At 50.9% G+C, this 15416-nt stretch overlaps 5 protein-coding genes across 5 annotated transcripts; 3 read left to right on the top strand and 2 right to left on the bottom strand.

Annotated features, from left to right (window-relative positions):
* Positions 1-468: 468 nt before the first annotated feature.
* ISF_09672 (Alpha/beta hydrolase fold-3) lies at positions 469-1553 on the bottom strand (the record flags this gene model as incomplete). The annotated part of the gene is made up of 3 exons (XM_018853273.1): positions 469-947; positions 1016-1221; positions 1291-1553. 3 exons carry the CDS (start codon positions 1551-1553, stop codon positions 469-471), a joined length of 948 nt encoding a protein of 315 aa, XP_018699566.1.
* Positions 1554-3386: 1833 nt separating this feature from the next.
* ISF_09671 (Alkaline-phosphatase-like, core domain protein) lies at positions 3387-5174 on the bottom strand (the record flags this gene model as incomplete). Its single annotated transcript, XM_018853272.1, has 3 exons — positions 3387-4010; positions 4066-4385; positions 4451-5174. 3 exons carry the CDS (start codon positions 5172-5174, stop codon positions 3387-3389), a joined length of 1668 nt encoding a protein of 555 aa, XP_018699565.1.
* A 756-nt stretch (positions 5175-5930) lies between these two features.
* On the top strand, positions 5931-7493 carry ISF_09670 (Major facilitator superfamily domain, general substrate transporter; the record flags this gene model as incomplete). Its single annotated transcript, XM_018853271.1, has 2 exons — positions 5931-7040; positions 7092-7493. 2 exons carry the CDS (start codon positions 5931-5933, stop codon positions 7491-7493), a joined length of 1512 nt encoding a protein of 503 aa, XP_018699564.1.
* A 4108-nt stretch (positions 7494-11601) lies between these two features.
* Positions 11602-12587, top strand: ISF_09669 (acid phosphatase; the record flags this gene model as incomplete). Its single annotated transcript, XM_018853270.1, has 2 exons — positions 11602-11779; positions 11839-12587. The coding sequence occupies 2 exons, from the start codon at positions 11602-11604 to the stop codon at positions 12585-12587; spliced, it is 927 nt and encodes a 308-aa protein (XP_018699563.1).
* Positions 12588-14248: 1661 nt separating this feature from the next.
* ISF_09668 (hypothetical protein) lies at positions 14249-15197 on the top strand (the record flags this gene model as incomplete). The annotated part of the gene is made up of 3 exons (XM_018853269.1): positions 14249-14599; positions 14649-14745; positions 14809-15197. The coding sequence occupies 3 exons, from the start codon at positions 14249-14251 to the stop codon at positions 15195-15197; spliced, it is 837 nt and encodes a 278-aa protein (XP_018699562.1).
* Positions 15198-15416: the final 219 nt, after the last annotated feature.

Here is a 15416-nt window from a genome sequence, read left to right as displayed (position 1 = left end):
TCCCCGCCCCTCCGCCCCTCAACCTCCGTCGCCACCAGAGCGACGGTGACGAGGCAAAGCAAAGGTGAGTTTGGTGGCAGTCGCATATCACATTTTGAGAAGATCGATGCGCATTACGGTAGCTATCGTTGCTTGTGCCGAGTCTGCCTGTTTGCTGATTGTTACGAGGTGTACGTGGATAGTTGGCGAGACACTTTGTGGTGCTTGTGGTACTGGAGTTTAACTTAATACATGCTTGCACTGTCTAACAAGGATCGGAATTTATTACCTCAACTTGGAGTTGTCGGCGACTACAAACTCACATGGCATGTAAAGAATATACCCTGTAGTTGTTGTTAATCAGTCAGCGAACTGGGAAAAGTTACCATGTAGCGGCAGAACTCAATGTACAATCCATTAACTAATTGTCATTATACTCCTAGGTATTAGGCAGACCTGACAGCATTCGCTCAACAGAAATGGGTCCAATCATTTATCAGCAATGGCTTGGAGAAGTTTTAATCCAGCAAGCTCCGTAATAACTCGCGGAGTTGCTGCATGTCGAATCGGCTCCAGCAGAACAAAGTCATGAATGACCCCTTCTGCCTTGATAATTGCTGTATCGACACCCAACTTTTGCAATCGATGCCCAAACGCCTCGCCTTCGGCGATCAATGGATCAGCGCCCGAGAGAAAAATAGTTGTTGGCGGAAATTTGGCCAATATGTCGTCCGGGGCAAAGACGAGGGGTGAGGCAAGTGGGCTTGCTCGATCCTCGACTTTTGGAAGGAAGGCGTTAATCATCCAGTCCATTGTCTTTTCAGTAAGGTACGGTCCATCCTCGAATTGCTTGTAAGTGACAGATTTAGTTTGAGTGTTTGTGACTGGGTAAAGAAGCACGAGCTGGCCAATCTTGGCGGGAAGGCCTCGAGAAATGGCGAGTTGTGTCATGGCAATAGCCATATTTCCTAGATGCATGTTAGTATTGCTAAAGTATACCCAAAGGCTACAAAAGAAAGGTAATGTGGGACAGTACCTCCAACACTATCACCCGCGAGGCCAAGACGATCCGTCTTTAGCTGGTACTTGTCCCCGTGCTTGACAACATGCTCAAGTACTCCGTATGACTGCTCGAACTGTGTCGGGTATTGCGCTTCGGGGGCCGGGGTGTAGTACGGAAAAACAACAGCTGCACCGGTTTGGCGCACAAAGTCTTGCATCAAAGCTCCGTGAGCAGATGGGCTATTAAATGTCATGGTTTGTTAGCAATGTCACGATACTCAATTCCCTTGGCGAGTTCAATTGACGTACCTTCCCAAGATCCACCCGCCGCCATGGGTATAGAAGATCAACTTCAAAGGTCCGCTGGCTTTTGCCGGGCGGAAAATGACCATCTCGACCGGCGAGCCATTGAAGTCAATCGAGGTTCGCTCCTGGGATACGTCCGCAGAGGGTTTGAAGTTCTGGATGTTCTCCAGGACCTTCCTAGCATCCGCGTATGATTTTTGGTAGAGTGGTTGTCCTCCAGCAAGGGAGTCGACAAACTTTTGATTGGGAGGGTCAAGATACGTCATTTTAAGATGGGCAAGGTCCTTAAGGATTAACAATATTGAATGCTTCGATGGTGTTGAACGTGATGAAAAGGATGGTTAAACAGTCCAGCGGCTGGGATATATCTATCGTTTGGTGACCATGAATAGTGATGGCAAGCCCCGCACGCGGGTAAATGGAATCACGAACCACAGCTCAAGCAGATCACGATTTTTGCCTGTCTCCGTTAGACCGAACCCTCCACCTCCACCTGCTGGTAGATCGACGTTATGAATGCGGCCAGATTATTAGTGGTGGTGTGCAATTCGGAGAGTATCAAAGGCGCCATGTTCGCTGCAACCAGCCCAATCGAACTCCTCGGCCCGCATTGGTGCCGTCCGTAGCGATGAACTACAAAAAAGCTCCAACGTTGGACATTTGAGCTAGATCGGTTTGGTATGTAGCATCCGTTAACTTTTGTCCGCCATTGGCTATGAAAAAAGAAAAGGAAGAGAAAAGAAAACAAAACGTCGGATAAGAGATTAGCTACAGTAGCTGGACACTGCCCAGGCCCATCTCGGGCCGACTAGCGCCCGAATCTCAGCACACACACCTCCTTTCCAGCCCATCAGCACAAAACTATGCCCAGAATCATCATCTGCCAAAAAGCATCCATATGACAATAAGACCAGCGCTGCAGGTTCCTTCGCCTCCAGAAGCTGCATGAATTCTTCGCTGACCAGAGCCGCCCATTGCAGCGAAGCTCTGTGTGCAGGCCACCATTCAGACGTCTGCGCTTTCCTGACCAACCACTTCATCAAATTTAGTGCAGCTTGGCAGACGCGCCTAACCGCGGCATTTTCTTCTTCTTCCAGGAATTTCAGAGACTCGAGAAGCTCGAGCACTGGATCAAGAGGCCCGTGAGCCGGTGCTTCGGCCTCGGTGACGAAGAGTATGCGCTCCGAACGGTTCGGCCAAATGACGCCAAAGCATTCTGCAATAGCTCTGACACCTCGAGTGAGTCGACAGGTGACGAGCAAATCATTCAACATCGACGATGGCTCGTGTTGATCCCGTATCAACTCTTTGACTGCACCTTCTGCGTATGAGCTGACCATCATGAGTACCGAAGCGAGATGGCAAACCGCGCCATTCCGCCTGCTTGCTACAGCTACAGTACTTCTCATCAATCCAACCGCAGCATCATAGTATCGGAAACCTCGAGCCGCGCAGATGTTTCGTCGCCTTCGATGTGCTTGTATGTCCGTTCGTGAACGATGCGCCGTGTGCGCTTGCTCGAATGATGAGAGGGCCAGCGCAAGATTCAGGATCACCGGATGGTCGAGGGCCAGACGCGTAACTTCATGCTGCCAGAGAGCTTCACAGCCTCTTTGATGAGCAATTGCTCTGTGCGCGACTCTGTGCCAGTGTCCTAGTAGCTCCCTGTCTTCCGCTGCCAGCCGGTCTGTCGGGCATGGCGCGATGCGTTGTAGATGCGAGGCCGAGGTCGTCTGAACCGGGTTTTCGAGCGAGCGCACTTTTCTGTTACAAGTTGACCGGCTTGGGGCCTTCAGATTGCACTTGGTCCCCCGCCTAATACATGCACCGCATGGAGCAGTCTCGTCGCACTGCTGAAGTGATAAGCGTGGTCCGCCACCTTTGTCTGGAGTCAGCTACCTACCTTAACCTTTCTCACCTTGCAATGCAAGCAGCCGGTCCGTGTCTTCCTATACGTCATTTTGGCAATGGAAAATGTTTTGGACAGTTTCAATGTTACCACAACTGCTACTACATACATTCAGGGTTGGTGATGTCAAGGCTCGTAGCCTCCCTCACACGCCCAGCGCCATTGTGGGCCTCAATCACATCATTCTTCCTCAAAACGCGTCTTCCACCAAACCCGTCTCAGCGACGTACGTGGCCCAGTGTACAAGCATTTCCTCCAGAATTTCAGGCCGGGACTTTGCTACATCATGCTGCTCGGCTGGATCCTCTTCAACGTTGTACAACTCCCAGCTATCGCCGCCCTGCCTTGCTAACAGAACCGCCTTCCAGTTTCCCTTACGAATGGCACGGTTGCCAAACAGCTCCCAGCCATGAATGTGATTCTCATCTTCATGCACGGCAGGGTTCTCAGAGGGCGATGCAAGGTGGTTGATCCAGGACTTGCCTCGTGGAAGGACAACACTGCGACCCCTGAATGATGCTCCTGGATGCTGCACCTGCGCAAGGTCAAGAACGGTGGGAAGAATGTCCATGACTGTTGTGAAAGAGTGCGAGATTGCATTCGGGGTTTTTTGAAGTGGCGGATATCGGACAAGACAAGGGCAGCGGATTCCACCCTCGGTTGACCACCCCTTGAACCCACGAGAGGGGGCGGTGGCAGCACAAGCCCATCTCGAGCCATACCAGACGTACGAATCATGCTTGCCGATGTTCTCAAGGCTATTGTCATAGTACGCCGCGATCAGCTCGCCGAGCGTCTTGAATGACGACAAGAGCTTGACTGTGTGTTAGCTCACTTAAACTGGGACCAAAGCATATGGTGAGACGTACTGGCGCTGCCTCCAATGTCGACCCTTCTGCTCCATTATCCGACATGAACAAGACGAAGGTATTGTCCAACTCGCCAGAAGCTTCAAGTGCGTCAACCACCCTGCCGATGTTCTGGTCGATCAAGTCAACCATGGCTGCGTACACCTCCATTTTTCTCGCGGAAATGGCACGCTCATGCTCCGTGAGGTCGTCCCATCTAACGCCTGACTCAAAGCCAACAGGAGGGGCGGCTTCAACGTCAGATGGCACAAGACCCAATTTCTTCAACTGCTCCAAGCGATCGAGTCTAAGCCTGTCTGGCCCCTGGTCGTATTTGCCGCCTACCAATCAATTAGAACAGAATGTACGAGATAACGTCGCCAGGGCAACTGTCGTCACGACTCACGATATTTCTCAATCACTTCCTCCGGTGCCTGCATTGGCCAGTGCGGTGCCGTGTAGGCCAAGTAAGAGAAGAACGGCTGCTGTTTCTCGGCCTCGGTCCTATTAGCAAGAATATCGATAAACTTATCCGTGAAGAAATTGGTCGAGTAAAAGTCATCCGGCAAGTCCTTCTTTCTGTCAATCGTTTTTTCGTTCTCCATCCAGAAACCGTCAGACGTAAGCAGCATGGTATCTTCAGTCTGGTCAAACTGGGGCTCATAGTTGAAATGATTACCGCATCCAGGTAGGAAACCAAAGCTCTTCTTAAAGCCTCTGGCGCTGGGCGAGACATCTGGTGTCATGCCCAAGTGCCACTTCCCAGACATGATGGTCAGGTAACCAGCATCCGAGAGGATCTCGGGTAGTGCAGCCACTTTCCAGTTGAGGTAGCCTTCGTAACCCGGTTTGCCGATATATGAAGGGTCTTTTCCGGTGGCTCTCCTCTTCATTTGGGCAGCCTCGGCCATTTGGCCAAGGCCTGCGATATGGTTGTCAGTCCCCGAAAAGAGCATAGATCTCGTGGGCGAGCACGCCTGCGCCGTGTGGAAGTTGGTCAAACGTATGCCATCTTTGGACAACCGATCAAGGACCGGGGTTTCGATCTCAGAACCATAAGGTTTTGTGTCACTGAAGCCGAGGTCATCAGCTACTATGATGAGAAAGTTTGGTCGTTTGGTGGTAGCCATGGTATTGGGGAGTCTTGAAGAAATAGAAAGATGAGGCAAGGTTTGAACTCAGCACAAGAATCAGGGTATGAGGACGAGTTATAGCATTTGTGAGCCGGCAGAGAGTTGATGCAATTATCGCACTTTCTCTCGACAATTGTCGCATCTCGCGATTCGAATTAATACTAACAAAGCGCGATCGTCCATGTCTATCTCGGAAACTCGCGCGCTAGGAATTGGACGGCACCAGACCCCTAAACCTTTTGTGGTTCGCATCATGGTCTCATTGGCCCATCCTCCTCTGCTCGACAGCGCCGCGCGAGCACGCAAGATGTCGGCTGGAAAGCGTGAGAGAGAGCCCACTCCCGACACAAACTATTGAGTTGGCAACGGCCGGGCTGTCGCTCGGATCATGGTCTCATTGGTGAAGCATTCTTCAGCATGGCAACGGCTTTCCTTTCCGCCCTAGGTGTTGTCTGCTCAAACGTCGTGATTTGGGGGTGCATAGCGTTGATGAAACTGTGGCGCGCCCATATCTTGAGGCGCAAAGTTTAATATAACAAAGCTCGAGTATACTGCAAAAACAACGAGGCTTCATAACAGATCAAATGCGATAGCCAGAAAATTGAGCATTGCGCAATCGCGCAATTCCATCACGAACAGCTCCATGACAGTGAGGCCAGCCTCAAACATGTCATATTTTAAGTCGAGGTCCGGCACGGCCAGTTTTGCAGATTGTCGTCAAGTCACCGAGCCGCCTAATCTCAATCCCCCATCATGTCCAGCGAAAAGGACCTTTTCCCACACGCAGTCGCCGCTGTAGCTGCGACCGAGGCCAGTGTCGACGAAAAGTCGGAAGCGTCGGTTCAATCTCCCAGCAGAGACTGGTCTGAGGCTGAAGAGAAGGCTATCGTCAGGAAGCTAGACCTACTCATTATGCCTCTTCTCATTGCTGGCTTCTTCGTCTTGCAGCTAGATCGCGGCAACATCGGCAACGCACTCACCGACTTCTTCCTGAAGGAAGTTGGAATCACCCAGTTTCAGTTCAATGTCGGCAATCAACTCCTCAGCTTGGGAATCGTTCTTCTCGAGCTACCCAGCAACCTCATTCTCTATCGTGTTGGGCCTCAAAAATGGATCAGCTGCCAGATCATTTGCTGGGGTCTGGTGGCCACCTTTCAAGCCTTTCAAAAGGGCAAGGGAGTCGGTGTCTACTACGTTACCAGGCTGCTACTGGGTCTTCTCGAGGCAGGATTCATTCCTGCTGGCCTGTACACCTTGACGCGGTGGTACAAGCGCAACGAGACCAGCCGTCGCTTCATTGCCTTCTTTTTCGGAAACATGTTTGCGTCGGCGGCAAGTGGCCTGATCGCATACGGCATCCTTCAAATGCGAGGTATTGGTGGCTTATCGGGGTGGCAATGGATGTTTTTGATCGAAGGCATGTTGACTATTGTTGTCGGCATAGTCTTTGGTCTTCTAATGCCTAATTCACCGGATAACCCTTCAAACATTCTTGGTCACCTGTACTTCACACCACGAGAGATACATATCCTGACTCAACGGGTTACCAGGGACAATCCTGCCGGTGAGGCCAAGAACAAATACGTCAAGTGGACCGACATCAAAGCTGCCTTTACTCGATGGAACATTTATCCTCAATTGACCGTGTCCTTCTGCGCCATTGCCGTCATATCCCCCTTGGGAACATACCAGCCTTCAATCATTGCAAGCTACGGCTACGATCGCCTTCAGGCAAATGCACTGGCGTCGGTTGGCAACTGGATTGTCATCGTGCTTAGTCTTTCATTTGGTTGGATTGCCGACAAGACTGGCAAGAGAGGTGGTCTGATTTTCTTTGCATCTGTGCTAAGTTTTGCATTTTGTGTAAGTCAACATGTCCACACAAGACCAGGAGGGAAGGCTAACCATACCTAGCTTGCGACCAGACAACTTGCTACCAGTACCAATCGCGATCTCAAGTACGGAATCCTCATCTGCAGTGCTCTTTGGGGATCTATAATACATCCGCTCAACGGCTCCTGGTTAGCCGTCAACATTCGCAGCCCTGCAGAGCGCTCCATCACCATGGCTCTACTAATCATGACTGTGAACACCGCCGGCCTTGCCGGTGCTCAAGTCTTCCAAGCACATGATGCTCCGCTATACAGAACTGGATTCACCGTCATCCTTAGCTTAGCCTCGATTGGACTGATTTTCGCAGCGGTGTCTAATGCACAGTATTTGTGGCTGAACAAGAGGTTGCAACGCAAGGAGACCAGCGAGCAGGAAGCCCGAGAAGGGGGAAATATGGGACAAGGCTGGCGGTACTCTCTGTAGTTATCAATTCAGTATATACAAATAGAAACGAATCTACTGTTTCATTTACCCTGATCTAGGATTGTGGTTGTTTCGACAAGGGCGCAGAATATGCCCGCTGATTGAAGACGATGCCACTGCGACGCCACAAGTCTTGTAGCTCTCTACTTCTCAATCAGGTTCTGCTTGTCAGGAATGGACTTTTTGCACTCGTCAAACTTATCTCGACTCCACCTGCCACCTGCAAGTCAAAGAAAAGCCTTGTCATCCATCTAAAAGAGTTCAACCTCCTCGGCGACATTTTGAAGAACACACAAGGTCGGCAACGATCAACAGACACAACCCGACGTCCAATTGGTCACAGACTCATCCAGGCAAACAATACTCGGTGTGATGGCCTTGATTTAATCCTGGGTTTGGCCGACCGCCCGCTATCTTGGAGCAACGGCGGCAAGGCGGGCAACTTGAACGAGATGACCCAGCCTTGTGGCCCGTCTTTAGTTATCGTTTAAGGCTCCGTACCACTCCTTCTTTGACGTGCCGTATACCCGACGTACCACGAAAAGTCTCAGCACGCGTGGAACAATTGGCTGCCTCGAACGCAGCCTGGTTGTGTTGCTGTAGATCATGATGACATTGTCTCCTTGCAACTTGAAAAAATGATTTCCACGTTTTGGCTGGTCGTACTTGTTAGACGAATTCTCTTCAAGTCTCAAGTTGAGTCTTTTTCTTCTCGTTAATTACTCAACAAGACTCACACCAGTTTATCTACCTACATCACCATCCAACCAAAATCAAATTCTTCACTTGATACACTAACAACTTTCCAATTCCAGCGAGAGCCCACTTGTCAACTAATACCTACCTATGTATAAGCCAACCCCTACAACATCCGCTAACGACGGCTACGATAGCGGCTAGAAACCGGAGCTTGTCGCAAGGGACGGCAGCTGTATGCTCCCCTCCACTTCGGACCGGGGGTGTACTTTTGCTGTAATTCCCTACCAAAGCTGGCAGTTGGTCCTGGCCCTCAACAAGAACCACGGCCATACCAACCTCGAACAGACTGTCAGTTGCGTCATGTCAAATTTGCTACATGACCACTTACAACAACGTGCCACTGTAGGTGGCAGTGGAATATCCACGCCCCGGGATTGTCCGTTATATAGCTGACGAGAAATGTCAGTCACAAATGGCCTCTCCAAATTTGGCGGACAAGAGACGCACCGTATGACAGCCCAGCCTCGCGCAGGCAAGCCTGTTGTGTCGCGAAATGGCGGATTGACGACATTCAACATCCCTGTAGGCGCATCTTGAACAGACTCAAACGCAAATGAACCAGTGCCAGAGCCGAGGACCCAAAACTTGTGACCATGAAGATGCAGTGGGTGGCCCATCTTTTCGCAGTCAGTAAATCGAGATATATTTTCCATGGCTGTATAGCTTACCGTGTCCATTGAATCGCTCGCTATGTTCAGAATAATATCTACGGTGGAGTTGAGAGGCAGGTGCATTGTCGTATTCGAGGTCCAACCAGACGACGCATTGCCATATATGACAGGTATCTCCGGCTCTTTGAACGGTGCGCGATCGAGTACCCAAGTCGTGATATCTGTTTGGTTGATCACGAACGATAAGGTTTTATCGGCTCGCCCGCCTGGCGGAGCATTGCTCTTCTTTTCGAATGGTGCGAGGCCCTGGGGTGTGAGTCGCGCGGCGCCAGGTTTGGCGGATCCGTTGATGAACATCCAGGTTTGAGAAGCATCATCTACAATGCCACCCGTGGGTATCTCAGCGTAGGATACAACGGCACGTCCCTCCAAGACTTGCTGCATATCGCCGCTTGGGTAGGTCGCGAACCTGAGATAATAGCTGGCAGGTCGCTGGTTTAGTTTAACCATGACCGAATATCGCTGGCCCAGTTCCATCCGAAGTACCTAGATCAAGTTAGTTGAGAAAATTGTAAAAGAACAAAACACGGTACCTTTACTTCCTGCATCTCGACATAGAGGCCATCTGCAGCGTAGACGAACATAGAATGACCGTCCAAAGAAACACTCAAAGCGCTGACTGCACCCGAATTTACAAAATTCAACGCCAACCAACCTGTGGTGTGGTTTGCGGAGACTGTTAGAAGAGGTGAAGTCGTATTGACACAGACCTCGGGTGGCAACGAGCTCATGTTGAATCCGGGGTTGAACATGCCGGGCGGCATGCAGCCGCGAGGGCTCAAAGCATTCGTAGTTGGCATTTCTGACGTATTCGGCTCCGGAACAGAAGCTCTACCTTGTTCACGAGTCGGCATATCCGGCTGCGGCCCCGCCCGGAGCACGTCTTCTGGGAGGCACTGGACTCTACCAAGGCCGTTGGCCAAGATACTGTCGACGCAGGATGGGAAGGCGCCAGTCCTACTATACCGTTCAAATATGATGTCGGAGAGCTCATGTGTCCAATCATTTAATAAGATATTTGTCGCCTGTCGCTCGGCTTCAAGAAGCGCCGCCTTCTCCCCGTCAGTTCGAGCTCTGGCCGCGAAAGGGCGTTGGCGCCACGCGGCTGGCCGGATGAGAAGGGGTCCTCGGATCGCGTCGTTGTAGTATGCTCGGAAATGCGAGTGGTACCAATAGAATCCGTACTCGGATTTAGTCGAAAACCAATACGTAAAATTTCCGCCCGGCGGAATCGGGTCCTATATAGGGTAAGTGTACGTCACCTTGGCATTGCAGCTCCAACCTGGGCAAGAAAATCGACGCTTACCTGCGTAACACCTGGGACTCCATCCATATCGGGGCTTCCTCGCTGCAAAAGTCCTGGTGGTAAAATCGTATCAGCCGTTGCCAATTGTGGCCAGGGATAGACCGGCTTCACCATGCCAGTGAAACGTGGTTTCGACTTGGAGGTCGTTTTGGACGTGGACCACAATATCGTCGCCCTCATCGACTTCGATCAATGGGCCTGGCTGTTGCCCGTTGATGAGGTATACTTCTCGCTCGTATCCATCTGTGCGAAAGATTAATTTCTCGAGCAAATAAGAGTAGGGAATGCAGGCAAACCTGGAGATCGCAAATCGCTATGCAGGGTGAAGTTGAAGCGATGGAGGACAGCCCTAGCACCAAGCACATAAAGCACGAGAATAATCGCAGTAGATAGCATCGTTTCAATGTCTGGGGAAAATGAATCAATAAGAATAGAGGTAGGATAGTTGTCAGATATTTATAAGTGGCTTTCTACTTCTCAAGACATCAATACAGTAGTTCCCTGGATCACGAACTCAGCCTCGAAGTGGACAAACCAGCACAAATGTCGCAGAACGCAAAAATCACTCAAGCATCATTCTATGGAGCTACCGCCAGCCATATTAAGGAGAAAGGAAAGAGGTATCCAGCAGTTCACAAAGAGGCCTGTTTAGTCCCGCTGGCTATTGAATTCAGCGATGTTGTGATGCTGGTGATGAGGCGGCCAACTTGAGAATGCTGTGGGCTCGCGACTCGTCACAGTGAGCAATGATGAAGATGGGAGGGTAATTACGGAATCGGCAATTGATTGGTAAAGTACAACCAACGCTGCTACGACATTACACCTGAGTTTATCGGCCTAAAAGTTCCTGCCCGATTGATAAATGGCCAGATGGCGATTGTCAGGGGATGTTGGCCAAGCCGGTCTAGTATCCCTTATTCTTGTGTTAATGCGGAGGTTATTCCCGGTGGTGCATCTATCTGCAAGGGTCTTTGAGCAATTTACATCTTGTCAAAGCCCATCTAAAAATGGCACTGGGAGTGGGCAGTCGGTAACGTTAATAGAAAAGGGGGTTTTATAATCCCGAGCACCCTGCACTGACCTTTTCTGGAAAAGTGTGTCGGTGATGGTGGTGGTGATGAGGTGGTGATGGCCGCTATTATTAGTGGTTGTGATAGGTGGTTACATAGCTTAGCTTAAGTTACTTGGTTAGTACGGGCGGCCTCGGCACTGCACAGACAGGATGCGCTTTATTTGATCCCGTGGATTGTTCGTAATAAACCTTTGACCTCCCCGACTCGCTTCTGGCTGCGCGCAAGTTTTGTAGTCCTTCTTTTGTCGACCAGCATCGCCCAAACCCCTGCCGACGGCTTGTCCTTCTGTCCCCGCCACTATGAAGACCGCCATCGCCCTCACTCTCCTACAGGGCCTTGCCGTCCAGGGGATTCGCATCGTTCAGGGCAACGATGACGGCTGGGCCGAGCTCTACGCACGTTCTTTTCACGATGCTCTGCGCGCCTCTGGCCACGACGCGGTCCTGTCCTGCCCTGCCGAGGACAAGTCTGGCAGCTGTGCGTCTCCCTCCCCCGCCTCTCCTTGTCCATACCACGTCCAAGACTGACCTCGGCAGCCTCTCGCGATGAGCCGCCCACCGACCGCAAGGACGCCTGCGAGTACGACTCGTGTCCGCCTAGGTCCGGCCCGGTCGGACACAACGCGACCCGTCTCGACCTCAACTGGGTCAACTCATTCCCGGTAACGGCCATCAAGTACGGCATCGACACGTTCGGTCCGCAGCTGTGGGACGGCGCCGCGCCCGAACTCGCCGTGTCGGGCCCCAACGTCGGCGCCAACATCTGGCTCGCCGTGCCCTTTTCCGGCACCGTCGGCGCCGCCGCCTACGCCGCCCACACCGCGCGTATCCCGGCCCTCGCCTTTTCCGGCGCCGACAATGGCCGCCTCCGCTGGGACACGTATCCCGTCCCCGAGCCCAGCACCGTCTACGCGCAGCTCGCTGCAAACCTGACCAACACTCTCGTCGCTGCGGGCAGGCCGTACCTGCCGGACGACGTCTTTTTGAACGTAAACTTTCCCGACGTCGACGACGCCTGCCCAAACGCGTCGGCGTTCAAGTGGGTGCTGAGCCGCATCAACCCGGGTATCTTCTCGCCCAAGGATGTGGAATGGTGCGGTAGCAGCCGGCTGCCCACGGAGCACCACGTCCATGACCAGAAGGGCTGCTACATCTCGGTTAGCATTGGTGACGCCAGCGACAAGACGACAGTCAACGACGTTGCCAAGCAGCAAACTGTGCTGGAAAAGCTCAAGAGCCTGCTCACCTGCCTTCCTTCAACATTTGCCGACAACGCTGCTTTATAAATGTAAAAACAAAACACAAGAGCCAGAGTCCAAGTTCACTCATAATACTAGAGACGTAATAGAGACCCCACTTGCACTGATGCCGCTTCTTTCTACCCTACATGGTGTTTTATGCTTGGCTCTATCCTGAATAACAGTCTTATACACATCTATTTACTATTAGATAAAGCACTCTGTTTATTTTGAGCGAGATATTAGTGGGAGAGGTCTAGGGCCTCTCTCTCATTGCGTAGTCTTTAGGATCTTTTATGAATTCTTAGGTCTATTAAAAAGGGTTGTAATGATAAGATACTGCAGACAGCATCAACCAGACAATAGAACCTTGGCCACGCTATGAAGCGGGGGGTTAGCAATCAGCCGATCGCGTGCGATGAACCTGTTTTGTGCAGATTCCTGCTGATGTACTGTCTGCGTCCTATTACATGGATACTAGTATGTGGTACGCAGCATGTACTAGTATGTCGTATCTGGCACACTTGCATTGCATGATAGAGTCAGCCGACCGCAAGACTGCTCCATGAGCATAAACAAATTAGGCTCGGATACCACACACCAAGCTCTGATCGGCACGTCACTTTGTGATTCGAGGCAGCGTCCGGCATCTATGGGTCTTCGGGGTCGTCATAGGCTGAGTTGCACGTATCATAATAACTGACGACACCACCTCCATCTTCAACGCACCACGGCTAATAATGGAGTTGGCAAGTGCATCTCGGGCGCTGCTTGATATAGCCACACCAGGAACTTTTGAGACTCATCCTGGCAGCATCAAACGTGCTTCCATTCCAGATCCTTCCACAACGAAGCCTTGAGTAATTTATACCTGTCCATCTCCATGAAGGCGGTTCAAAATTCGCTTTCAGTTTCAAATTCGCGATTTGGAACTGAGATCTACAGTAGGTGCGGCTTCAACTACAGAGTTCCTCGTCATAACCTGATTGATATTCTGCAGCGTCTTGAGATGTCTCATTCTCAGAATCCACTTGACAAAACGGGGCAGGCGAGCCATGACGAAAGAGAGCAGCCCTGGAAGAGATTCTTCACTGATCATCAGCTTGATTCCGTGAAGGTACAGCGCAAGGATTGTATAATTGTTGGGATCGCAACAGATTCCAGTGGTACACCTGGTGGTAAATGCCATAAATGTGGGCAATATCCTTGCATATGCGCCAGTTCTACATTTCTACAGTCGTGAATACAATCAAGTTGCGACATCCTGAAAAGTTTAGGCCAGATAAGGTCTGCGTCAGAGCATCCGGAAAATGCATATAGGTACAGAGGTATTACCGCAATCGCGTTGACTGAAACTCAAAGAGACAGAAGTAGAAAGCGCTGTGGCAAAAACCCGTGGTGAATACTAGCTGCTGCTGCCACACCCGCATCGTACAGCCCAATGGTGATAAATATTGGCAATATTACCCTCTTAGAATCCAGGAGTTATAATTAGTAAATATTTTCGAGCCACGTGATAGAAAGGCCGGTCTTGAGTACATAAACAAGGGCTACCGAGGCTGCGGTTATCCCTCACTTGAGAGGGAGTCTGCCTCGAACCAGAAAGCCGTTTCATTTCGCACACTCAGTGTTGCGTCTGGGTTTTTCACTACGGCTCCTGTGAACGAAAATTAGCAGCTCAAAACTTGACAGCTGTATCACGTACGATTATGAATCATCACGGCCGAAACACCGTTGAGGATGAAACTTCGCAGCTGAACTACATTCAGGATTCGGACCTCTTCTTAACGCAGAAACCGTACGAGGTCCTGTCCGAAGTCCCACCTGGACTGAAGAAGAGAAACTTTGAGCTCGGTCTTGGATCACCAGAAATAATTCATGATTTGCGAGGTCAGGAGGCGGAGTTTGACCTGGACCGTAATGGATTTCAAATCGTGAATCATGCTCTGGAAACCGCCATCTTCAATGAGGAGACAGTCGCGAACGAGTACCTTCCGGCAGTCGAGGTACTCCTCAAGTCTCTGGAACCAGGAATTGACACGTACATCTTCAATTGGACGGTATTTTGTGTCGACATATATGTGCGGATCTCTAGCTAACTCTGATTAGCTTCGATCGAGCAATTTACCAGACCCCAAGCCAGGAACCAGTATCGACTTGAATGACCCGATGCTACGACTGAAACCGGTGCACGCCGTGCATGTGGGTAGGTGGAGCGCCCAGCTTCCGAGCATGGGAATTATTAAAGACTGAGATCAGTCGCTGCCAGACCAGAGTCCCCATGCTGCTATAAAGCGCGCCAGGTCCATTCTTGGTGATGACCCTAGCACACTTGATAACAAAAGAATCCGCGTTACTAAGTCTGTGCAGCAGCCCGGTGATTCCAGGAAGGGAATGCTGACAGGCAATCGCAGCGTATGGCGACCTATTCGAAATGCTGTCGAAAACTACCCGCTAGCCGTTTGCGACGGAAGTACTGTGCCACAAGAGAAGCTCATACAAGTCGACCATGTACGAAAGTATTACATAGGTGAATCGCTATATCCACTTCAGAGCGCCAGCTATCGATGGTATTATCTCAATCGACAGACTCCGGACGAGGTTCTTCTTTTCAAAATATTTGACTCCAAGGAAAATGTCCAAGCCAAGTGTAAGTAGAGATAAAGATGACGATAGCTTCACCCTCGCCGAGCTAAATGCTAAAAATAAATCCCCTAGGCTGCCCCCACTCATCCTTCATCAAGAGCATGGCTTCGCCATCAGCTGCTGCGCGGGAGAGCCTTGAAGTTAGGGTTCTTATTGTTTCGTCATTTTAGACTGAGGCGGGATTTCTGCCCTGTCACGGCATCGGGTTACTAGCACTATAGGCGGCCGACC

The sequence above is a fragment of the Cordyceps fumosorosea genome (assembly GCF_001636725.1).
Source record: "Cordyceps fumosorosea ARSEF 2679 chromosome Unknown scaffold_63, whole genome shotgun sequence".
NCBI lineage: Eukaryota > Fungi > Ascomycota > Sordariomycetes > Hypocreales > Cordycipitaceae > Cordyceps > Cordyceps fumosorosea.
The sequence above is the reverse complement of the archived record's forward strand: the minus strand, read 5'-3'. Positions and strand labels throughout refer to the sequence as shown.